Source organism: Pantherophis guttatus, chromosome 1 (assembly GCF_059756535.1).
Source record: "Pantherophis guttatus breed Tessera chromosome 1, ASM5975653v1, whole genome shotgun sequence".
Taxonomy (NCBI): Eukaryota; Metazoa; Chordata; class Lepidosauria; order Squamata; family Colubridae; genus Pantherophis; species Pantherophis guttatus.
The window spans coordinates 158723915-158750631 of NC_142063.1; the positions used below are offsets into that span (position 1 = coordinate 158723915).

The following is a 26717-nucleotide window of genomic DNA, read 5'->3' on the forward strand; positions in this document are numbered from 1 at the left end:
GATTTAATGTGCAGGTATTAATTAAAATTAAGCATACTGTAGCTGATGCAATTAATTTCCAGTGCCTTATTTAATCATTTCCCACTTTTGACATATGAAAAATGACAATCTGTCAAGAATCTTTTAAGGTACCTAAAAGCCTGCAGCTAAGGATCTATACCTTCCTTTTATACAAGTCAGTGGTCAATAAGAAGGTGCTGACAAAATGCCCCGGATTTCCTTATTTCCTTGGCTAGGAAGACAAGTTTTGCCTTTGGATAATGTCCTCTTTATGAAAGAAAACCTGCACAGAGGGGTCCTTCATGGAAAAACTCAATGGGCTTCTTTCAAATGCTGATGAGAGCAGCCTGTAAAAAACAAGAGCCTGTGAAAAGCTACAGGTGGATTAGATCCAACTTTCGCTAAAGCAACAATAATAAAAGGGGACACTTGCGTCATTTGTCTTTGTAACTTAATCTATAAACAATTACTGGCAAGTGGAAAAAAAAAGATTTCAGGACAGCAGTATTTGGATTAATAATGCCAGGTTGGTGATTGTTGGCATTATATTGTTGACAAGAATATTGCTGACACTTGCCTTTTTTTTATTTTTAATGTTTAGCAGATGTCAAAAGTAGAATCAGTTCTTATTGCTATAATAAACAACAGCTGCCTAAAATGGGAACTATTTGTTGCAGTATGATTTGCACGGTAATTTATATATGTTGGTGTGTGTACATGTATGCGTGTATCAATTAAGTATCATAGAATATTAGCATCTGTAAAGAATGAAAAATAGTGTTTTTAGAGCAATGAACTAATAGCCCAATAGATTAAAATCTAATATTTTAATCAAAAGCCATACTGAAAATCATTCTATCCCTCTATTGTTATCTCTATCTATCCTCATATATGTTTCTCTCTATCTCTTACAGAGGTAATTACTTTTTCCTGAACATAAATCATATAATGAAGAATGATATAAAACACATTTGATTTACTGATGTGTCAACACTTGGTACATCAATATCAATCCTTCCTTTCCTACTGAAACAGCACCATCCATGTAACCTTAACTCAAAATAGGCATCATTTTTACCATCAAGGATTATATACCACTGGAGATAGTTCTCTGGGGTCTGGGATCCAAACTTTCATTAATCCATTTATAGCACTAGCAATAGCATTTTGACTTATATACCGCTTCACAGTGCTTTACAGCCCTCTAGTCAGCATATTGTGCCCAACATTCCAAGGATGGAAGCAGTGGTGGGCTGCTGCCGGTTGTAACAACCAGTTCGCCCAGCACCAAAAATGTGAGAGAGAGCACCTTCCATGCATGCGCGTGGCTTCAAAAACATGGTAATATAGGACAGGATAGCACCGGGGCGGGTGGGCAGGCCCACCTGTGGGTCATGAACCAGTCCAAACCAGCAGCAGCCCACCTCTGGATGGAAGACTGTGTTGTGGCCCATCAGCTGCCAGCAGAGCTGGCGGCAGACTCAGACGATGAGGAGGTTGGAGAGAAACCTGGGCCAGTTCTGGAGTCTGGGGAAGGCTCTGATGGATGCTCTGCGTCGGACACAGAGATAGAGCCAAGCTGTTTGACATTTCCCAGCCACCGGAGAGGCAGCTGCCTTTGGAGGCTGATATGAGTGAGGAGGAAGAACAGCTGGGGCCTGTTCCAGATGAATGTATGCGCAGAGCTGTTAGGAGAGATGAACAATGGAGGACAAGGAGTCGTCTCAGGAAGCAAAGCACATGTGGTCGCTGAATGGCCACTCCCTGGCTGGGGAATAAATAGAAGGAAAGGGGAGTGGTTGTCGTAGGAGACAACAGTTCATATTTCTGAAGATTTTGCTCATTGTGTTTTGTACCACTGACACTGCTTGCCAAAACTTAATTTCAAGCTCATGGCCTTGAAATTATCAAAAGGAACTGTTAAGGTCTGTTACTGCAGTTAACTCTTTGAAGGACTCTTGCCTGGACTTTTTGGTGGGTGAATGCAATTAATTCACAAGAGGTAAATAAAGAGGGGTTTTTCGTGACAAGGAATCTGTTTCTTGCTTCTGCTAAGGCTGGGTCAGAACAGACTGAGCCAACCTTGAGCTGGTGAGAATTGAACTGATGGCAGTTGGCAGAATTAGCTGCAATACTGCATTCTAACCACTGCACCACCACGGCTCTCATGCGCACTCTAATGCACACATTCTCCCTTCTATTCATCCATTCATTTCTTCTATCAATTCTCTTCCTCTCTCTTATACATATATCACAAAAAGTTATTCCCTTGGAACCATTCCAAAGGCAGAACTGCTAAATCCATCTTTTCAGAACATTCAGCCCAGGCAGGGATTACTTCTTAGAAGCATAAACCTGATGGTACCCAGATTTTCATAAGGTTCTTCTCATTGAGGCATGGTGCCCACAAGGTGGACTTTTGTCCTGGCACAGTTCTTGGTGACTTCTGCCTTAGGGCATGTTTATCAGATTCTAAGAAACAGTTAGCTAAAGGGACAAATAGTTTATTTATTTGCTATGGGCTCTTTTAGAAGGAGAAAAATCAGTAAGTGGATATATAAAATAGCATCTCATGCATTTTACATTTCCTCTTAGATTTCCCTGGGCAACATACAGTAGTTTTTACTCTGTAAACCATAATAGTGAATCAAACTTGGAAAGACCGAATAATTGGTCTTGCTTCTACTGGGCTCGTCCTATTTTCTATGCAGGCATATACAGGAGATAGGATGAGAAAGGTTAATAAGCTAGCAAATATGAAGTGTCAGTTCCGCAGAATGGAATTAAGGATTATGATTATGGAAAATTGATGATAGAAAGATTCAAAGCCATTTATTGCAATGCCTTTAGAAGTAACAAAACCATTTCTTGCCTCCGATGATAGCAGAGTGCAGTATTTCGTCTAAGAGAAGCAGTTTGTCACTGAAGCTTCTTAAATCTGGCTCATCCTTTTTTGTAACTGTAGAATGTAATTTCCTTGTAATGTGAGGGCAGCTCATGCAAGACCCTATGATTATCTCATGAAAATAAAATCTAGTTTCCCAACCCATGTGAGATTTTGAGAAGGCCGGCAGGCTGAAGTTGAAAGTGAAAGCTCCTTTCTCCAACAACACCTGTCTCCATCAAATATAAATCAGATCTGTTGTCTATATAATTGTATTATACAGTATGCTACATATTCCATGTGACATGCAATATGTAATATATAACATAGCGATAGTCTTGAATGCAGCAATTCCACCTTCTAGTGAAGGCTAAATAAAATATTTAGAACTTTTATCAATCAAATTCTGTAGAATTTTTGAAAGCTTATTTGCAGTGTTTTGTTTTTTTTAAACTGTAAAATGCTTGCTGTTATGGCTATAATTTATAACTCATCATGTTCTGCTCATATTAAGTAACCTTTACTTATAGATGTGTATGTGCTTCTTGGGTTTAAGCATAGTTATGGCACCAAGTGAGTTTGTTATTTTAAATGCCACTGAACTTGTATAGGAGTATAGAGATTACCTTGGAGGAAAAGGGCAGTGACCATTAGTAAAACATGAACTTAGGCCAGGAAAAAAGGAGCATGTGACAATACCTCTCAGGATTACTCCACATTCACTCTTTTTGGGATATGGTGAGAGGAAGGAAAGGGGAAACACTGCCATGCATTCAGGATTCTGTCATTATAGTCTACCTCAACAGAGTTCCTATATTTCTTGTGGTGTCTGAGACCTGGCCTGGCCTACCCTGAACGGCTGACAGAATTTTAGATCACTTCATATATTCTTCCCCATAAAGTAACTTCTTATCTTGGAGAAGGGTTTATTTTACCTACAATCTTTTAGCAGGAGAGAAGTACAACTGTTTAGATTGTGCGGCTACATAATTCATATTGTACAATTCATATTGTATCAATGAATTATTAGTCCAAAACTTTAGTATCAATTTTTTTTCTTCTCTTTCGCCAGTCTCTCCTGTTCCTCCATGTAATTTAATGATCTGACAAACTAGACCACAGCTTCTGTGGATATGTTGGTCAGTTGGCTACTATTTTATTCTGTGTACTTTATTTAAACTTCAGTATTTGGCTTATGCAAATAAATTGTTTCAAAGCCATTGCTTGGCCCATGGGAACTTATTGTTTCTTTTCAGAAAAAGAATTATTTGTACTTCAATTAGCAAAACACACTGAATTCATTGACTATGCTGGCCCCAATCCAGTGAAGTATACACACACCAGATCCAGTGTTGAACTAAGATCTTTAGTTTTTGTTTTCTTTTTAAACCACAGTTATTATCAATCTTCCACATATTCGATGCTAAAAGCTTCATTTAAAAACCAGACAGTTTAAGTCAACATATTGCGTGACAAGAAATGCATGAGCTAATACCAAGATCCTTTGGTTCTGTATGTGGCTGCTGTTTAAAGAGATTTTACAAAAATGTCTTAGTAAGATTAATATATAATATGCCAGAAAATGTTTCATTTCTGAACTAGTAAAATTAGTAAATGCCAGTAAATAAACCACGGTATTGAAACTAATGAGTTTAATCATTATTTACGTGTAAACAAGGATGCATAGCTCATGGTTTCTTGGCATATTCCAAGTATGTTTTTACGTTCTGCCCATTCTGATGAACTGAGGGGTAAGGCAGATTGATAAAAAGCAGGGAAATTGAAACCAGGAATTGGCTAAAAAAAAACCCAATTGATGTTCTTGCTCAAGTATATTTTAAGTTTCATATGTTTTGTATCTGTTTTTTTATTGGTTTGTAAAATATTTTGTGATGTGCAGCATCCATGGAAGCAGATATTAGATGCATATACTCATTCCTTGTGGCAGCCATTTTTTGATGCCTGCCAAGATTTCAAAATTCCCTCAATTCAAAGGCAGCAGCCCTCATCATACCATGCCATACTGATTTTGAGCTTGACTTTTTATTACTAAAAACTGACCAATAGCTATAGAGCACTATAAAGCCTGTACAATATATTAAGGGCTGGACTGGGACATTGGGACAATCAGTAACTCTTGGTTCAACCTAACTCACAGAACTTTATGAGGAACAATAGGAAGAAAGTAAATTAATATGACAAATGGTATTAATCTCACAACAGGACCTAATGAATATTGAATGAAAAGTTCAATATTCTCTCCATCCTGTTTCCACTTGATTGCTAGTTATATCCTAGCTCCTTCTACTCCAATCTCAGGAGATATGGAAGCAACAAATAGCAGTGTTTTTCTTGCTTTGGAAAGTATGATTATGCCTTAGAATTTTCTGTTTTAGATGTATCATTGATAAGTTAGTTATTTATTTCCAGTTGCTTCTACTTTCCCTCATCTAATTTTCATATTAACTTCTTGGACAGTTGAGAACCTTGGAAAGTTAGTTGAAAACTATGGATGGAAGGAAGGAAGGAAGGAAGGAAGGAAGATAGATACATCACCCATTAATGTTACATGGGTGCACCAAGGCATGCCCATCACTGCTTGCACCTCTGCATTGTGGTCCAGTTGAAACTTCCAGGTGGTCTTCAAGATAGAGATAGAGTCAAGTCATGAAGTAATCAGGGCACGAATGATTGAAATGGAAGAAATCACCATTTGGCTGAGGGGTTTTTCCATCCAGTAGCAGGAAAGGGTGCTGATCTAGAAAGAGAGCAGGAAGAGGAGGGTGGTGGGACAAATGACTGATGAGGAATCCCCTGGCTGCCATGACTCTTGTTCATGCTCCTATATTATATTCAATTTGGCCTTAGTCACTGTTACCTTTGGGGGTGGGATGGAAACAATAATACTGTGTTACAATACTGTGGCTGGGATTTTAAAATCTGGTTGCTGTAAATCCCCTGTGCTGATTGTAAAGATTTTTTGTTTACAAAATGATGGTGTCTTTTAAGTTAACCTGGAACCTTCTTATGAAAAATCAGGATCTAGATATTCAGAATAATATGTTAATTGTAAATGTGTTACAGTGGCTAAAATGTTTCCCTAGGCCTGGACCCGAGTTCAAGCCCGTCCTCAGCTGGGGCAACTAACTGGGTGCCTCTGGGCCATTTTTTCTCTGTCACTGTCACTGTCGTGCTCACATGACTGTGGCACAAGGGTTTCTCATAAAGTTGGTTAAAACTCAAAAGGGGATGGATTCTGGCTCCTTTGCTTTTCAATTTTTACATCAATAGTATGGTGAGATGTCAAATTTCAATGTTCAGATTTCTATCTCCCCAAGCTAAGGGATCACAGCATTGCTCTGCTACTTTATCCGAATGATGCTGTACAGTTAGTCTTTACTTAACAATCTTAATTGGGATTGGCAATTCCATTACTAACAGATGCAGACATTAAGCAAAATGTAATGTGACTACCCCACTTAATGAAGGCAGTTCTGGCAACCTGAGTTGGTTTCATTGGGTGAATCCCACATAGTCATTAGGTGAAGACCCACCTGTATGCAAGCCATTCTTGAAAGAAGATAAGGGACTGTCTCCATTCTAACTTCCCCTATCCACCTATTGCTGCCCTTTGGGCTATCCATCTACTTCCTGCTGCCAGCTACCTATGCCACCACTACTGTACTGCAAGAAACTTCTTTTGCATGCCTTCTTTTACACTGGAACGTGAAGGTATTTGTGAAAGAAGGCCCCAGTAGTGATGGGCAGTGTGGTAGGTGGAGCAGCAACGGGAGGGCTTGTGGGGGGGACAGGGACAGCTGACAGCAAAAGGTATGTAGGTTGCCAAAAGCTGGCTTTAAATGTGGTCTGGATTTTGTCCATTTGACCATAGGGGCAATACAACAATTGGAATTTCAAAGATCTGTCATAAGTCCCTTTGTTCAGGTCCATTGTAACTTTGGTTGCTGAATGTATAGATATTAAGCAAGGCCTACCTATAGTCCTTTCCAGAACCAATAGCCTTAAAAGAGCTCTGAGAGTTCTGACCCAATAGGTTACGACTACAATTGAGCTCAAAATTTCTGTTGTTAAGTGAGATATTTGTTAAGTGAGTTTTGCCCCATTTTACCTTTCTGGCTTCCCTATTGACTTTGCTTGTCAGAAGGTTGCAAAATATGATCACATGGCCCTGAGACGCAGCAACAATCTTAAGGATGAGCCAACTGCCAAGCATCTGAATTTTGATCACACGATCATGGGGATGCTGCAAAGGTTGTATCTCTGAAAAACGGTCCTAAGTCCCTTTTTTCATTGCCGTTGTAACTTTGGTTACTAAATGAACTGTTGTAAATCAAGGACTACCTGTACTATGTGCCACTGTCACCGGACAAACTTCTGCCAACACCATTCTTAAACTTTTTCAACTTGAGGTGAGAATTGGAATATAATGAAGTCCCGAAAGATCAGTCAACAACACAGTAAGTAAAGCAAGCAAAATATTAATAGTCAAAACATTTAATATTTACCACACATTTCAGTGGCCCATATATTAGAATACCTTGCCATCTAGGACCTCCAAGCTTTAAAAATAGCATTATTCCGGCAAGTGTTTGGTGCATAGGCTTAACCTGTCCTGCTTTGGTGGGTTATTAAATTTGTTTTATTTTTCTCGACACTGATTTTTTCTGCCTTTGTATTTTAAGTTAACGGAGATTTCGGTGTGTGTGTGTAAAGCAATGAAACAGACCGTAAATAAACACGATACGAACCGGAGGGAGGCAAACAGGCTGCACGAAACGAGGCCAGGAAGAGGCTCTCGATGTCTCGTCCCACCCACTTCTCCGTTATTCGTTTCCCCTCACCCCTTCCCCAATCTGCACGGCACCGAGCTGAAACTCTTTTGAGGCGGCCCACCGCTCGCTAGTCCGCTCAGCTTTCCATCCTTCCGAGGTCGGCAAAACGAGGACCCAGATTGTTGGGGGCAAGATGCTGACACTGCAAACCGCTTAGAGTAATAACCGTAATAAAGTACTGTCAAACCGTGTATAAATCTCAAGCGCTATCGCTGGTTCTCCGACCGCCGGCTAAGCGGCCACCCGACCCGACCCCTCCCCGCGGCTCAATCAGGCCAAGCCCGGGTTGCCTCTGTGCTCCCCCGTCACGTGAGCAGAAGCCGCCGCGGCCGTCGCAATGCTCGCCTCCCGCCAGACGCAGTATGAGGAAGTCGGCGAGAGGCGCCCTCGCCCCGTTTGCAGAGCGCGCTGCACAGGCGGAGGGAAGCGAGCGTCGTACGTGAGTTTCAAAGCCGGTCAGAGGCTTCCTTCGCCCGGGATTGAAGGGAGGGGGAGACCGGACTGTCTTTGTCGGGAGAGGCAGGCGGGTGGGCAGCAGAAGCCGTATCAAAACTCGGGTCCTTCAAAAGGCGAGCAGGATAAAGGCAGGGAAGAGATTGATTGGAAACTAATGGGGAGTTTCGCGCAACCCTGCCTTCGTTTGGGGCTCAAGCGGGTCTTCTAGCCTACTTTGGCCGGGAGTATGTTTAAATTTTTGTCCGGACGCTGCCTTGCTTTCGCTTCGTCCCCCTTTCCTGGCTCTCCCTCTTCGGGCTGTAAGCAGGGAAAGCTTGTCCTGCAGCCCTGGAAGGAGGGGGGAACAAAATGGGGTCCGTGGGGTGGGGGGAGAGAATGTTGGCCTTTCGGCATTGCAAGGCGGAAAAATGTGGCTGCGGCTATTGCTCGGCTTTCTTGCCAGCTGTGCAGGCAGATGTTGGGGCGGCACCCCCACCTCCCTCTCTCCCTCCCTCCCTCCCTCCCTCCGGCTTGCTTCTCTGGTCGCCTCGGCAACTTCGGAAAGGATCGGCTTTTTGCGCGCCCGCGCAAGCGCTTGCGGCGGAATTCAAAGCCGAGACGCCGCTTCCTCGCAGCCCCGGCTCAATGGAGCGCCAGAGAGAGAGAGAGAGAGAAATCCGCCTCCGGATCTGCTATTTTTTTTTTTCTCCGTGCAGGTTGGAGGCGTTTTTGGCAGCTGCAGCAGCAGCAGCAGCAGGAGGAGGAGGAACGGCCGCCCGTCCGCAGCCGGCGAGCCAGGTCGCTTTGCGTGAGGAGGAGGAGGAGGAGGAGAAGGCGGCGAGGAGCCCCGCGGTGGTGTCGGGAGGCCAAGCGAGCGGTAGCATAAGTAGGAGCCCCCAATGGAGGAAGAGGAGAAGATGGTGGCCGCCGCCGGCGAGGAATGGCAAGGTGTGGCGCAAAAGAGAAAAGCCTGGGCTAAAAGCAGGGACTCCTGGCAAGCGTCGGAGGCCGAGCGCCTCTCTCCAGAACCGGCGGATCTGGCCGCTGAACAGGAGCTGTGCGGCGCCAAGTTGCCCTTGACTGCGGAAGGAGGTCAGTCTCTTTGGGAGGCGAGTCGCTCGTTCCGCCCTCCCCGCGGGTAGCGAGGTGCAAAAAAAAGAAAAAAGAAAGAAAAGAAAAAAAGAAAGAGCCTCGGCGACACCTGAAAGGCTTTTTAAGCGCAGATTTATACTCAGCGCTTCCCGCATTCTGATGCGCGAGGCGAGGATGGCGCTTCTGTCAGGCGTTCGATGACGTCCGCTGAAGTTTATAGCTCTCGGGAAATCGGCTTAGCCTTTCACATGCCAGACACAAGACTTTGCCTGCTCCTGTCGGGACAAATCCGGGACAGGGTGGGAAGGATTTCTAGTTCCCGCTTCAATCGAAACTATCCTCTGCGACTTTTTTTTTCCCTTTCCCTTTTGGAGAGAGTAAGCTGCGCTGACCTTGGGGAAGAAAGTTGCTTCCCTCAAATGTCCTGGTTAGGCTGGCTTTTATAAAATATATTTGCCTAAGAGCAGTGGTGGGATTCAGCCAGTTTGCACCACTTCGGGAGAACCGGTTGTTAAACTTTCTGAGCAGTTTGGCAAACTGGTTGTTGGAAGAAATCATTAGGGCAGAGACCCGGTTGTTAAATTACTTGAATCCCACCACTGCCTAAGAGTGCTCTTCTTATGTGCTTATTGCACTCACTGTATTGATCAAGTAGAGTCATACTCCATTGCGTTGAATTGAATTAAAGGGGTCTGTCAACTGATGCTTAATTGTTTACATGTTTGCTGTTTTCTTGTCCCGAAAAATGATGAATGATCTCAGCTTGTCTCATTGTTCCCAAATGATGTGCATGGATTGATTTGCATTGCAAGTCGCTTAGTTTAAGATTCTGTCTAGGTTTTTTGTTTTGTTTTTGTTTAAAAAATAATAATAAGCTGGTTCGTCAACTAACTCTTTTCCCCTTGGATTTGTTTTGCTCTGCTGCCCTCCCTCTGTCCTGCAGGCGCTATTCCCAATGAAAAGATTGCAATATGGCTTAAAGATTGTAGGTAAGCATTTCCTGTGAAGTATTGTGCAATTATTAAATGTGATTTTTTTTTTCTCCAGCATTAAGCAGAGACTGGTTTTGATTCCCAGCAAGGACATGGGTGGAATATAATACTTCATTGTGATTAGAATGCTGCAGAAGCAGCTTTGTTTTCTGTGGTTGTGTGTGAGTGTGTGTGTATAACAGAGAGAGAGAGAAAAAAAGAAAACTGATTTGACAGTTCTATTGGAACTATATTGTTCAGTAAATAGCAGCTGTTTTCCAGGGTTTAAAGGTTTTGTATTAGTAAGGTTTCTAGCTCATTGTAAATAGAAGTATTTTCTTGAAATATAATAGAAACAAAGGAAATATTTTTGGTTGCTTTTTTGCTTTTTCAGCTGGATTTTAAATTCATAGAACTGCAAACCTAAATACTTCTATCAGGAAGGAAGTTCTATTGCAACCAGTTGGGTTTTCATCTATGTTTGTGAGCAGGTTTTAAGTTAAGAGAACTTGTGTTTGTTCACTTCTAAGTAAACATATCTCAGATGACATAATCTGTTTTTTTGTGTCAGGTGTTCAGAAGGTTTAATTCATATTCCTAACAAATAAAGTTTATTAGAATAATGATTGCAATATTATCATGTTAGAGCAAACTTTTCTAAAGAACAATTTAATGTAGTTGGTGCTGGATTTAAAATAGAAAGCTTCACATTAATCTTTCTGCAAACGGGTTAATCTTGGTTCTTACCTTAGCAGAATTATCAAAAAAAGATAAAAGGGGGAAAGGCAGATATGGTGCCTGGTCAGGGTCATTATTGAAAACATAAGTCTTTTTCTGCTATGTGTTGTTTAAATTACACATAATATTTTAGAAGGCCATGTCTTTTAAGTAATTTTTTCATTTTTCTAATTATAGGGATAACTTTAAAAATCAAATGTTAGCAAATAAAGAAAAGCGTAGAAATGAATCAAAAATACAAAATAAAATGAATTTTGGTTGAAATCATTGTATTTTTGTAGGTTGGGGTTACTTCTGATAGCCTTCTTCCTCATTCTGCAATAACATTTATACATAGATGTAGAAAACATTTTAGTTTACAGTGCAAAATGCAATTCTGCTTGAAAAAGTAGCATAGAAAAATAGCACTTTCCCCCCTGATAAATTATGCACTTAATAGTTCTTGGCTGGGAGTGGGGATGGAGATTGCCACACAGCAGCCATGCAAATGGGTTTGGGGGCAGTTTGTGAGGTTTTTTTTTAAAAAGCTCTTTAACTTATTTTTTACCTTTGTGATAGTTTTGTTGCATAACTCAAAGGATATGCCATTGTTTTTTTGCCATTATGATCAGAGAGGATACTCCTCCCCCTTTTGTTATAAGCAGTAAATTAATTAAAGTACATAAATAATACATGTTATTATCAGCCAACATCCAAAGGAAGAGTACAACTAATGGTGCATTCCTATTCAAACAGTTTTCCTTTTCAATATTGAAACGAAAGGAACTTTTAAAGTATTGTTGGTAGTAGCTCTTGTGATTTCTTGCTCAGGGGAAATTACTCTAACATTCTAAACATTTTTTGACTGAACCTTAAGTAGTTTTGCGGGTAGTAGTTGTTATTATGATTATTTTCAATCTTTCAACCTTACAGCACCTTCTGCTGGAAGGGCAGAAGTTTACCTGGTGAGCATGACAGCAGTGCAGGGAATAGCCAGCAGAGATAGATAGGAACAATCTGCAGTTTAAGGCAACCCATAATTCTGCAAAATTAATCCCAGGGTTTTTTTTTTTTGGCTAAAATATGAGTAAGGGATTTGAGGGCATGTGTGTAGCAGCAGGATAGTGTCTTTCAAAGGTGTTTTTTTTTTTTTTTTTTTTGCAGATTAAAAACAAAACTTCTGTATTTCCAACAATTCTTGACGTTTTATTTAATACAGGCTGTTACAGCATTCTACTCAATAAATGCACCCACCTCTCTATTGTGACCATATTTGGACTCATTTTGTTGAATGTAGCATGAAAGTTATTGCTTCCTTTGTCCCAAAATGGCTTGTGTAATAAAAGCAGTCTTATCTTTTTTGGTTAAAAAGGATATTGTCTGCTATGGCCACTGAAAAAAAGAGAGCTGTGTTTTTTGTTTTGTTTTTCTTTCTGGAGGAAACTATTTCCCTAATATTAACTGAGACAAGGGTGCTGTGTTGTCAGGTTCAAGAAAAACATAATGAAACTGTTAAGGTCTTTGCAGTGAAATAATCTAGAAATCTTGAAAAACTTGAAAATCAACTGCTTTTATTTTATTTTGTTCAATTTCAGGACTGGATAATCTTGTTTTTGCAGAATTCCTATATGTGGTAACTGATATAATCAATCTTTCAGTTTTGTCTTTATCCAGAGCTTTTACATATGTAAAAGCTTTTTACATATGTAAAAGCTCTGGATAAAGACAAAACTGAAAGATTGATTATATCAGTTATCACATATCAGTAATCTTTAAGTATATTTTGTCCCTTTTGATGTGTTTCTATTGTGTTTATACAATATGAATATGATTAGTCATATGAGTGACTGAAATAATCATATATAGTATTATTTCAGTCATTCATGGAAACAGAAATTCATATACAGTCTACAAAGACATCTAAGTATGAAGTTTAGCACTTCCTCATTCAAATCCCAGTATGAAAAAATCCAATTTGTTAGAAAGGAAGGCTTCTGGTTTAATTTCAGCAATGCTGTGGGTATGCTGCCAAATTAGCAATATTAATTGTTAGCTAATGTGAATGATCTATGAGGAGATGATACAGCCTTGATGAAGCTTCCAAGAGTTGGACAATATTCAGTTTCTTAAATATAAGGCCACTAGGAATCCCATTTGAGATTGGACATTAACAGTCATTCATACGTTTTTAAAAGCTTTCTTAATAAATGGGAACTAAAACTACTTTTTCTGATTCTAATGTGGTGTAAACCACCTCGGAAAACCAGATCTTGATAGGTTACATACATACTTGTAAAATAATCAGTTAATCAATAATCAGGAGTTGTTAACAGTTACTTCGATAAAGATCTTATCTTTTTCTTTTAGGATGCTATTTAACTCTCTATAGTCTCAAACATGACTGTATGATTCATACTGAGGAATCTGGAATTAAAAAGGCTTAACATTTGTATTGGACTGACAGCTTGGAATTTAAATCTGGAATATTTCACCAATTATAAACTGTAGTATCATCCAGAATGAAATGAGAAAGAGAAGGAGGAACATTGCATTTTACTTTCTGATGATTTGCTGGCTCATTTGAATGATCATTCACTTTTTTATTTTTACAGAGCAAAAGACTTGTTAGATGAGTAAACACATCTTCTATATGGTCATGTTATGTAAATGATAAGTTTTTTCTAGAGAGAATTTGTTCTTGTTCTCCAAGCATTTTGCTTATCCACAGACTTTTTTTGTACAGAATTCTCTTTGGTTTTTTAAAGGATTTCCTGGAGCATCTTTAAATTAACAAGGTGAATAGAAAGAGGCACAGTTTCAAAGGCCAGTTTTCAAAAGTAGCACTTTTTATGTGCTAGATCTTGGTAGATCACTTCTGAATCTGTCAATCTAATTTCAGTGTGGAATAGCTTTCCTCTGCCAGTCTTTCCCAAGTTGGTTTTCTCCAGAGATTTTGTGTGACAAGGTGGGCATTACTTGCTTGAGGATGATGGAAATTGTAGTGTCATATAGATGGGGAAAATGCCCTTGCTTAAATGGAAGTTCTAAACACATGAGATTCCAATAGCATAAGAGAGCATCATGCTTTGGAAATCTTTAGTCTTTAAGATGACTAATTGGAATAGTGTAAGACATTTGAATATTGGTCCTGAGGAAGATTGTGTAGTTCCAGAAGATGAAAGCTTTGGTTTCATGTGCCTGGGTGACAACCAGGAAAGTTCATTTTATTGTCCTGTCCAATCAGATACACTGTACTCATCTATTCTAGAGAATTATATATTAAATATTTCTATATTCTTGGGCTCTATATTAAATATTTCTGCACATAGCATGTTTATTAAAATAGAATTGCAACAAAAAGTCCTCTAGATTTTTCTATATTTCTGGTGTAGTTTGGAACCAGTTTGGCCCAGTGACCTTGAAACCAGGAGACTATGAGTTCCTGGTTAACGCATTGTAAGCCGCCCTGAGTCTCCGGAGATGGGCGGCATATAAATCAAATAAAAATAAAAAATAAAAAATAGTCCCATCTTAGGCCTGAAAGCCAGATGAATGATCTTGGGCCAGTCCCTCTCTAGCAACCCAATCTAATTCTACCAGTGTACTAACCCTTAGCTATATATATTTTAGTGCCGTGGCTCTAAACAGTCTGTGAGTCCCATCTGTCGATGAGATTTCAACTGAAGTGTGTGCTATAGTCCGTGTTTTGTGATGCTTCAGATGGACAACAGCCATCACTATTCATCAAAAAGCACAATCAGATACTTTGTTTTGCCTTCCTTCCTTTTGGGTGGAAATAAAAAAGATGGAGGATTTGATCAAAGAACACAGGACAATTAGAAATGCAAGTCTAGATGCTCTATGAAATCCTGTCTTCCGATGGGGGATGATCTTACTTGGGATCATCTTTTTTCTTTGAAGTGGATTTTTGTGTGTGCTTATGTTTCATTTTATAATTGCATGTCTTTTTTTGCCATTGATTTATGTGTGTGCAGCAGTCTAAAACCACTGGGTGGTTTTAGAAATAAATTTAAAATGTTCACATTTAATTCTGTGAATCATGTATCGGATTCCATCCTGATGAATGTATGCAAACTTATGCATTTGTGTGTGAGAGAGAAAGGCATAAAGTTTTATGTTAGAATGACTTGAGTGTGTGTAGATGATATAAAATGTCAGTGTGGTCTGAGGCCGAAGCCACCAAAGACAGCAGCCAAACATTTGGCTGGTTAGTCATATTTTTTAAAATGCACTGTGGTTGTGTCCCACCCTTTCTCTAAGGAGCTTCAAATGGAGCATATGAGAGGACTGTCTCATCTTATTATCTGTTATAAAATGTCCAATGTGGTCAATCATATTATTATTTCCCTAGCCTCCAGTTCTATGGTTTGCTTGCCCTATTAGTTATCCAAACTCCCTAAAAACTCTGATTTTTATCATTTCCTAATAGTAGCAGACAGTGTTTCTCTGTATGTCAGATGTCATGTTTTTAACAGATTGCTAAATTTTAACCTTCCTTTCTTCTGAGAGCTAAAGATGGTAAGCAGGTAATACATACTTAGTACTGTTTCCTCCAGGTTTTTTTCACACAAAAGCAACTCAGTGATTTGTCCTGACTCACCCAGTGAACTCCATCTTTCACTCTGGTTTTCGGTTCCTATATGGTCCCTATATGCAGGCAGTCCTCGACTTTCAACTATTCATTTAGTGACCATTTCAAGTTACAGTGACATTGAAAAAAGTGACTGATGACTGCATCCCTGTGATCACGTGATCAAAATTTGGATGCTTGGCAACTGACATGTATTTATGGCGGTTTCATTGTCTCAGGGTCATGTGTTCACTTTTTGAGACATTCTGACAAGCAAAGTCAACGGGGAAGCCAGATTCACTTAACAACCATGTTGCTAGCTTAACAACTGCCGTGATTTACTTAACAACTATGGAAAGAAAGGCCATAAAATGGGGCAAAATTCACTTAACAACTGTCTTGCTTAGCAATGGAAATTTTGGGCTTAATTTTGATTGTAAGTTGAGGTCTACTTGTAATGTCCTCCATTTATTCACTGGCTTAGCATGACTTGTACCTACCTGGCCAACCTGTGCTCTCCAGAGCTGCAACTCCTATAACCTTCAGCCACAATAGGAGTGCTCAACAGGGATGTATTCTAACACATTTGGAAAGTGTCAGGGTGAGGCATGTTACACTATACTGAATGATAGAAACTCTGACATTACAAAATGGGGCCTTTTCCAGTCTACCAGCAGATAGGAGAGGCTAAATTATCTGGGACATTTTGCATACCGTGGCTTTTTTATTTTAGTTGCGTTGGTGTAGTAATTAAGGTGTGGCTTAAAAACCAGGAGTCCCACCTTAGGTGTGTAAGCCAGCTGGGTGACTTTGGGCCAGTCACATTCTCAGCCCAATCTACCTCACAGGGTTGTTGTTGGGGGAAAATAGAAATAGAAACAGGAGCGTTAGGTATGTTTGCTACCTTGAGTTGAAAATTATATATACATATACCTACACATACACCATTTTAATAGCCATGAATGTTGGCATACTAGATTAGATTAAGATGTTTTGTCAGTCTGCAAGAAAGGGCAGTGAGGTTGCATGCTTTTTAAACAAATCATGATACCCACCACACACTATTCAAAATTTTTGTGGACTTCTTTCTTGAATAACTGTATGGCAGACTGATACTCAACCTGTTTGTTTTGCTCAGCATATATACACCAAGAGAAAGTGAAATATTATAATTGTTAAAGGGAAGATAGAAAGTTGACACAGATGTTTAAACCTCTTCAAGACTGATTTTGAAAAAACGCTTAATCTAAATATTTTCCTCTAGTGCACATTATTGAATAGAGTGACAAAAACAGTGTATATGGGTAGAGTTGTATCTGCCTTATATACTGCCCAGGGATCTCAATAAGCACCTATTAAGTGACAGGGATGTTGCAGGGGGACTTAGAATTTTGGCATCAATTGTTAATCTTTAGAGGAGATGTGGAACTTCTCTGCAGAACTAAAATAGCTCCCAATAGAGCAGAATAATATCACACAATTACGAGGTCAAAATACTCAAAGGATCTGAACAGATATTCTTCTCCTTATTGCAGCAAATAGTACTAGAACTTTGAAGGAAACTGAATGATGGCGTTATTTTAGGCACATGTCACTGTACAGAACTGAAATTGTTTCTTCTAGATTTAGTTGCATTTGAGTGCAGACTGACTGCAGGGTGCAAGAGCAAAAGCAATCCACTGAATATTAGCAGGCTTTGTAAGTTGGCAAATTTAAATAAAGATTTCCTTGGGCTAAACTGACTTCTTAGTCAGTGTTAACTATGTCCAACTCTGCTTAGCTTTTTCAATCTGAACCAGGGTCAGCTAGATAATGTTACCTGCTGTGACAAATTATGTTTAAGCCTCATTTCCATATGTATTCTTATTTGGGAATGAATCTCTGTGGGACTCCCTCCTGAGTAAATATGCAAAGAGTTGGACTTTAAGCATTCTAGTATCTTAAAATTAAGTTGCATCCATACAAAAAAAAATAAAAATGATGAAACATCTTCTTGGTTTGATATACTTCTTCATATGTGCTGATATAAGAAAATATCGGAGCAAGTAGGATTTTTTAAAATAAATAAATAAATGCTATCTTTATAGAGTTATAACATAAAGATGTCTTTAGCACTTACAGTTCTCCTAGATCCAATTTTTTAAAAGTATGTTTAATTTAACATGATTACGTTGCCTATATGCAGAAGAGCTCTTCTACCATGAAAATTATTGTTGTTGATATTATTACTTCTACTAATACTATACTGCTAACTGATGAAAATTCATTGAGAAGTAAATCTGGAAGACTGTAATATAATATATGTATTATATATATTATATATAATATAATATATGTATAACCACCATAAATCATTGAAGACCATTCAGAAGTACAACTGGTACAAAATGCAAAAGTGCAAGCAGTACCAGGCACTTCACAGTAGGCCCATGTGTCCCTGCTGCTACCTGAGCTTCATTGGTTATCAATTGGCTTCCAGCTGTAATCCCAGGTACTGGTTACCACCTTCAAAACATTTCATAGAATAGGACCTAGTTTTCTGAGGAACGGCCTATCTCCAATTGCATCTGCCTTTCTCATACATTTGGGTAGACTGGGTGTGCTTCAGATCCCACCAATTTAATGCTACCAGCTTGTGGGACTAAGAAAGTGTGCCAACTCAATCACAGCCCCTATCTTCTGGAATAGCATTTATCCGCAAGATACGTATAATGCATAATCTCCTGGCATTCTGGAAAGCTCTTATAACCTGCTTCTGTTCCCAAACTGGGATTAATAATTATCTGTTGGTGGGCTCCCTCTTATTTTGTATTGTTTTGTGCTATTTGACAGTCTGGATTACCTATTTATGTGGGTTTAATAGATTTTTTGAGTGGATTTTTTAAAGCTGCCCAGAATCTTCTGGAGTGGACCACTACATCAAATCAAATACATTATATTACATTAACTAATCCCATTATAATATGAGCACATGTAGTAACAATACATATCTGTGCATCATAATCATTCCTTCTATACCAGTACTAAAATACTCTCCCCTTTAGCATTCAACTATTCTAACCAAAGGGTCCTAGTAAAAGGTAGCAGATGTGAACTAAATAGCCAATGATAGTGCTGAACTATAACTCCCAACTTCTTTTTTTTCTCTCACTGAACTGAGTGGGAGTGCTGGGATTTATGGTTCAGAAACATATGAGGGTCACAGGTTCTCCACTAATCCAGTAAGTGTTGAGTTTTGGTAAGAATGGACCTTTTCAATTCCCAATCCATCATCAATTTAGGAGAAGGAACTGCCTGTGGAACTGTCTGCGGATTTTGGCCCCATATTGGTGCTTTTCATCTGAATTTATAATGCATTTCCTTGCTGTGATATCAAGGCTGGACAGAATTTCCTCTCTTGTCCTTGTGCTCTAAATTTGTGTAGCTGTTATAGAAAACAAGCAGTTTCGCTGGAACTGAATGAGTTATTTCCTGATAATAAGTTGAGATGGGGGTTGGGAGTAAGTTGTTTTTATAAATAACTTTTTTACTGGAATATTGTATGAAAAATAATTGGTAAAGCCTTTGGAATCCAGCAGGACATATTTATTAATAAATAAGTTTTTAAAAAAGCATTCCAGTACTTGCTTAAATTAATATAGCCAATTGTATATGTTTCTCATAAGCCTTGATGAACTTTAAAAGTGCTTGCTTGCTGATTTCCTTTCTTTTTTAAACTAACCATATCCTTAGATTTTTTTTAACCCATATTGAAATATAAACAAGGAAGTCCTCCACCTTAAATGTGGAGTGATTTTTATTATCTAAACTTGAGAACCTCTTAGGGGTGGGGTGGGAGAGCCTTCATTGCCATAGCAGAGGAGGAAAAAAAAAGGAGGGGGGCATATTTTAATTGGAAAGTACATAGGAAATGTGTATGTTTCCAGAAATGGGCAGTTTGTAAAGTATCTGCAACAGAACAAATTGGATGTCTTAATTATAGCCTGGGAGCAAAATAACACGTTAGTCAATGTGAAAAGTTGGTATCTTCTAAATTCCTAGTGAGAAGGATAAGGGAGACTGAATGTATTGGTTACTTCTCATTTATAGCAACTGTAACATAAACAAGAACAGGTTAGTATGTTGTTTTATAGAGTTTTTTTAAAGGATGAGAAACTTTTAAATAACAATAGCTCAGTGGTAGAACATATGTTTCGATGTAGACCATCTCAGGTTCAGTCCCTGCTGTCTCTAAAACAGCTGGACTTGGGTTTAAAATTAGTGATTACCACCAGGCTGACTTTGATACAGTATCTGATAAACCTCTTTTTATGCATTGAAAAGGAAGATGAAAATTAATACAAAGTAAGAAAAAAATTGAAGAGAACACAGGGAAAAAAGAAAGCAAAAAGATGCAAGATGTGACTTTGGATCTTCTTGGTAATAATTAGTCAACTAATGATCCTTTGGATCACCATTTCAGAGAGATTTTCTTATCTAATCAGAGAAACAAAATGACCAAGGTCAAATCTGCCTGTTTTGATCATATTCCCAGGCTATTGATATGCCTGCCATAAATCATAAACACTAATGTGTATTTGTCAATTAGTTTTCAAATTTTAGGCCACAGAACTGTTATTTTTTTAAAAAAGAAACTCAGAATCCTTGATCAAGAAGAAACCCTGCTATGAATGAAAATTGGCTGCATTTGAAAGGGGGGGGGAGTTTGTTGCTTTTTTTCTTTAGCCTTTAGTATCTGGCTAGTAAATCTAGCTTTACTATCTCGTAGAACCGCATGAAGTTCTTACAAAATCTTAAGGGGTTCATGAAATTTGAAAAACCCAGGATTAATACATTTGTGGGTTCTCTTGGAACTCCTATCATTGATATTGGAAACATGTGAATTTAAGAAGTACTGTCCTGGTTTAGACAGGTATTCAGCTGCAAACAGGCCAAACTGGACTTTTCTTGCATCACAGAGCTTTGGTTTTCTTTGCAGGCCAATTAAAATAAAGCAGCTGTTGTGTAACTGTTCTAATGTACAGCAGATTGGACAGAGATTTTTCTTTTTGTTTATTTGTTTTCAGTTAAAGAGTGCCTTTGCTAATACAAAGTGGAACTTCGCTGCCATCCATGTTTGGATATTCGGAGATTTCTTTCTTGGCCCTTGGAAGGCATATCTCATAGCATTTACACCTGCTTAGCACTCACCCCTTTCCTGGAAGAATGAAATATTTTAGGAAATATTAAAAAGCCAGAATATTATATTTCCCTGAATGAGAAATGGAGAAACATGTTTTAAAGACAAAGCAGCTTCCTGCCTCCCTCCCCCCACACCTTTGTTAATGGGCCATAATCTGCAAAAAAATAGGACCCATCTAGGACAGAAACTTACCACATGGCACCTGGGCAGATTACATCAGCCAGCAAGGCTAACTAAGACCTCAACCCCCTGGGAATCTGACAACCAATCAGGATACTCTTTCGGGGCCCCAGGAAGTTCAAAGCCAGAGAGAGCATAAAACCCGGGGACTCACTGGATCTCACCCCTTTTCTGTTCAGGAACTCAAGCCATGTGATCCTGTCCACCATTAAACCATCTTTCCAAGCAGTCTCCATGTTTCCAGTGTCTTTTTCCCCACTTGGAACAGAACCCAGAAGGATATTTCTTCCAACACACTCTAGAAGACAAATTTGATTACTTTGGGAAAAAAATGGTCAAATGCCCCTTAGCCCAAGACAATTATTGGATACAGTATCCTATTAGCACTCATTCATAAAACCACTGTGACATACACAGCAACTCTTTTCTGTGGTGACTGCAACAATTATCATGTTAGAGTATTACAATAAAACATGAAATTGGTTCTGCAGCTACAGGAAGACATTTTAGTTTCCCAGTTTAGTCTGTGCTTCCAGTTTTACAATAATCATCTATCTCTCTCTGCATTCCACTTCTGGGTGCCTGCTTAGCTAAATGCAAAGGAAAGATCCCCCCCATCCCCCTCCCATCTGCAAAACAAGTTATTTTAAACAAGTGCAAAATAACCAAGACTTTTCCTCCTCCAGAACCAACCTTCCTTTTCAGTCAAATAATTCACTTCCAAAGGGGCTTGGCTGACTTAAGCAACTGCTGTGAAGTAACTCATTTCTAAATATTCCACTTGTCCAGCTGGGCCCTCTGAGGGCTTTTTATGCACATAAATTGCCTGTGTTCAAACATACATTCTCTCTCTCTCACTGCTTTCATTGTAATGGGATAAATTACAGGCCCCCCTGTGTGTAGGAAATACATGGAGGCTGTTTGACAGAGCGGTTTTGCTGGTAGCTGTTAATCCGCTCTAGAGGTGAAAGGTTTGCTTCTGGGAGAGAATGTCAACTTCACTTACCATTTTGCTACCAGCCAGCACCATGTATCATTGGCAACTGCCTAGGAAGGATCCGGAGAAACTCTGGAGTGGCCATTAAGGAAAGAGAATGGGGAGAATTTTAAAAGAACCATTAAGAGCCAATGGTGTAAACAATGAGTGCCTTTGTTTAAATTCTGGGTTGGAAAGGCTGTTGCTTGAAAACCTTTTAATAAAAATCCCTTTTCCCTCCCTCCACTGAGTCTTCTTTCATTGACATACAAAAGCTCAAGAGTTTCATCCATAGCAATTTTCAGGGGTTGGACACTCCTTTCCCTAGCTAAAGTGCCTTGGTGGTTTGATATTTCCTGTCCACATTCAAAAGGAGAGGATGGGTTCAAAACAGGGGTTGCCAATCTTTCGGTCCTCAGGGACCACTAAATTCATAATTTCAAATCCTCTGGACCACTAATATGAATTTTTTAAAAAGATAAATAGTATTTAGTGCAATATAAAAATGCAACAAAGAATTCTGCGGACCACCAAATTTTTTTCATGGACCACCAGTGGTCCGTGGACCACCAGTTGGTGACCTCTGGTTTAAAACATTACTGCAGTTGCTTCAGTGTTTGCGGTCAGTGTCCCCTTGAAATGAGTGAGACAACTCTGTACTGTTTTGAAGGTACAAATAAGGGAACTGACACCAAGTTTTGTAATGTAATTTGGCTTTGGAAATGGGATGAGCAAAAAGTTTCAGGAAAGACCACAAAAATGCAGTAGACTAGCTATTTTCTCGGTTACTGGCACTAAAATACCTAATATCTGAATTCATTGTATTGAAATCCCATTGATTTCATAGGAACCTAACATCATGAATAACTTAATCCCAGTCGGCAAATTCTTCTTGGTCTATTTCTCAGGTTTTAATCTAATTTAGAACTTACATGTTATCACACCTCAGTAGAGGATAGACAACTGATGGTCTTGTAACCACAATTCTCACATGCCAAATTATTGCCTGTGCTGATTGAAGATATTGGAACTGGTTGCATAATATTGCAGAGGCAGTATATTGCCTATCCCTGTGCAATGCAATGAATGAACAAGGGCAAAATACGACAACTTCCTATTCTAATTGAGAGGAGAAACAGATCTTTGGTAATCAGCTTAATCTCTTTTTCATATTACATGCCTTCCCTGTATGACTAGTAGTATAATATTGACTTGTGCTGCTTTGTTACTATTCTACTTCACTCAACCCAGTAATCAGTATGGCATGATAGCATATTTAAGGACATGGCAGCTGGCAGAAAGCCTACAGAGATTACCAGGATAGTAAGAGATTCTGCTCAGGGTCTTATTTTTAAATATGAACTGGGTTTTTAAATTTATGCTAAAGTTAATATGTGTTTTAATTTTCTCTTGTCTTAAGAACAGTTCTTGTTTCTTGCAACTTTGATGCCATTCATCAATACCTAGAGCCCCCAAACAGCAGACATGGGACCTACTGGTTTCTAAATATTGCTGGATCTCAACTCCCGTCTGTGAGGCCACTAGCCAGGGGTGATAAGAATTGTAGGCCAAAGTTCTCTTGCTCTTTTAGAAGAATATTAGACAAACTGGAAGTCAGATCAAAATTTCAGCTGTAATGGTCATTTTGGAGCTGACACATGCTTGTTTTATTTCTGTGGAATGCATTACTATTCTGAAATAATATTCTCTTTGATTGGTATGCTACTGTAGATCAATAAAGCATTTAAGCAGAGGGCAATAAAAAATTTGTGGTAAAATTCCATTTATGGAAAGGTCCTAGTCTTTTGAAGATAGTAATATTGAAGCATGAATTAATATTCTATTATATTGCAATTTCAGTTGAGACATATACAAAGAGCTCTTAACTCCTAACTTCATTTTTGGGATGGACTGAATAATGTTATATGAAATTTATTAATAACTCTTGCAAAGTTTGTTTTTGCAGCTTGTAAAATTAGCATTTTGCTGATAGCAAAATAGTGCAAGCATCGTTGTATATATATATATTTATCTTGTATGCTCTTATTTTGTGTTGTATGCTCTATTTTGTACCTCTGCTCTCTGGGTTTTATTTATTTTTATTTAGTCTGGATCACTGGCCTCTAGTAAGGGATTTGATTTGATTTGTCAGTGATGGTTGCACTATTTTACTTCAGCTACAAGTAAAGGCTATGAATCAGGAATAAGCTGAAAACAAAAAAGCAGTCTGAAAACCAACATTGTCCATGTTGGTCCTTAAGAAGATAACAAATCTTTAGCACATGATTTTGAAGTGTTTAATGCAGAGTAGCAAGAAACTTCTTAAAACTCAGCAAGCTGAATATTATGCAGAACAGTGAATAAGGGGTGAATAAGGGATAAGGATAGAGACATTTTAAAAAGCGTTGGATTGCATAGCCATAAGGCTACATTTAAGTAATGATTGAAACTAGAAGCCTTTGGCATTAAATTAGGCATAGCATTAAGCATTTAGTCACTTCTTAAAAAAAGATCACACTGACTTACATTTCTCTTACTCTAATGTAATACATATAAAGAATAAAAATAACCATCTACGTATCAACAAATGTATTACTCCTTTATGATTACTATATCTATTATATCCCACACTTGGTGAAACTCTAAATAAGTGCAGTTCAAATCTGGGGAGCTGTTTCCATGCCACTCCACTTTTATTTGTAACAGTGTTAACGGAACAACATTAGGAAAGCAATTTCTGGTTTCTCCCCCATGCTTCTCTTCCTGAATGACTTTGGCAGGGAAAGTCATCTCATCAGCTGCCTGACCGATTTATTTGTATGACCTTAGAAATAATTGCACAAAATGGCCGTTACGATCTTTGGAGAAAATAAGCAAGCAGTTTTATGGTGATGGTCTTCTGTGCCAACTCAGTGGTTTCCTTCTAGGTAAATATGTGTAGCATTGCAGCCTAAATACTCTACTAAAGTGGGTAGTAAATCGTGTGATTTAATTACCATGATAATAATTAAAGATTATTTTACTTCAAAATGATTTATTTTTTTACTTGCATGATGTGCCATAGTAAAGGTTTTAGCGTGTATGCATGTAAAAACAAACCCAAGATGATTCTTTTTTTTTTTTTATTGGAGAGCTGAGTTGCTGACTGATTCACTGGCTGTGGTATCCTTTGTCTTTATCCAGTTTAGTATACAGGGTTGGCCTTGTTTGCCTGGCTTCTGTGAATACTTTCACTTGTTGATTTCTCCATACCAGCAGGTGAAACTTTTCACAGCACAGAGGTAAACAGACCCACCTGCTAAATTCTGTGCAACAGGCATCTGTTGATGGGATTAGAGCAGGCCTGGCTAAGCTGGTTTTCTGTTTTCCTTAGTGCTGCTGAAGTCCTAAGAGTTATCAACTGTTGACCTGGAAATAAGGCCTCTTCTTTAAAAGCTGCCACAAGGCAACAGATGGCACACAGCTGTTGTATTTGTTCTTCCCAATACGCATTGTACTGTAACACAAAAACTGACATATGGATAGAGTGGTTGGGGCCTTATGAATTTTCAGATGGGTCTTCCAGTGGTGAAAAGAGCTCAGGCCCTGGGCTCCCATCCCATTCTGCAACACTGAGAGAGAGAGAGAGAGAGGGAAGAAGGATGGGTGCTTCTTTCCTTTTACAGTAATGGGTCCAAGGACCCATAAGGGACTTTGATCATCTGGAGTCACTGGCAAAATATGCCTTCTCTGGTTAATGAAAGGAAGAGTAGGCTGGCAGCAACAGTGCTGCTATGATAGATTTGGGAATAGCAATGAAGGAGGAAGATGTGAAATAGTACCAGTTTCTTCTTCCTTTGTTCCCTTATTCCTTCCAACTGCTTCCTCGTTACAGATTCTACTGGAGCTCTTGTGACTTGGTTCACATTTGTTGTAAATATTGAAGGCATGGGAGAAGGGAGAACCCATGATTCTCTGGGCCAGTGGGCTCCAAAGTTTCCTCCCCTGCTTTCATTGTTTGGCAAGATAAAGTCTGTTTGCCATAATTGGGGCAGAGGGTAAACAGACAAGCAGACTATCATAACTTCAGGGTTCACATCTGTATTATTGCTTTAGTGACTTTCAGAAACTCCATGCTCATTGATTTGGCTGTTGGCAAGCCTACAAAGGATTCATAATACAACATTATGAACCACTTGGTATATTTCTAGAAATAAGCTCCATTAGATGCTTGTTGTTTACTATGGTGATTTATAATTACAGTCTAAGTTGAATGACAGAATATAATAAAATGACAAATCTTTTTCTAATTGTGGCAACCTAGGGCTATGTAGGTGAATGGGTCCATTTTACATCTAAAGTGTGCTTATTTTGTCCACTCTTTCCGAACTGGATATAGGAATGTGGCAGGAAAGTGTTCTAAAATATGAAAGAATTTTCAATTAATGTATTTTCTCTCTGAATCATTAAGGCATTTAAAACATGACTAATTCTTCACCTTTATGTTGCTGTGCTAGCCCACACTTAAGAGAGCTTGTGCAATCTTGCTCATACTTATTTGGAAATGAGATCCAACAGAGTTCACTTCTTGTAGTTTCGATTTAATTGGCTTTTGCAACTAGTATCTGTATAGACAGTCAGTTTTCTCAGAGTGGACTTTATAAGTTGTATGTACGCGTGCACGGACAATTTCAGGAAGAGGAGTTGGCGGATGTGAAAAAGTCAGCTTTTTAAGGAAGGATGTGAAGAAGCAAGTTTTAAAGGAGTCATGCATATTTTAATCTCTTTTGTGGTTTTAGAACACCATTGGGAGCTTCCTTGGATGAGCAGAGCAACCCAACATTAAAAGGTAAATAT

General features: G+C 38.9%; 1 protein-coding gene across 5 annotated transcripts in view; it reads left to right on the forward strand.

The window, feature by feature from the left end:
- The first annotated feature begins 7734 nt into the window (after nucleotides 1-7734).
- Nucleotides 7735-26717, forward strand: part of ITPRID2 (ITPR interacting domain containing 2) — a 66298-nt gene continuing 47315 nt past the window's right edge. Inside the window, exons 1-4 of one of the 5 annotated variants that reach the window (XM_034428860.3) lie at nucleotides 7735-8176; nucleotides 8889-9264; nucleotides 10208-10253; nucleotides 26660-26709. In XM_034428860.3, the coding sequence (XP_034284751.2) occupies nucleotides 9072-9264; nucleotides 10208-10253; nucleotides 26660-26709 (289 nt within the window). In that variant the 5' untranslated portion in view covers nucleotides 7735-8176; nucleotides 8889-9071. Of the gene's footprint in view, nucleotides 8177-8198; nucleotides 8418-8888; nucleotides 9265-9501; nucleotides 9564-10207; nucleotides 10254-26659; nucleotides 26710-26717 lie in introns of those variants that run through there. The other 4 variants (XM_060688049.2, XM_060688048.2, XM_060688047.2 and 1 more) reach the window with 4 other exon arrangements.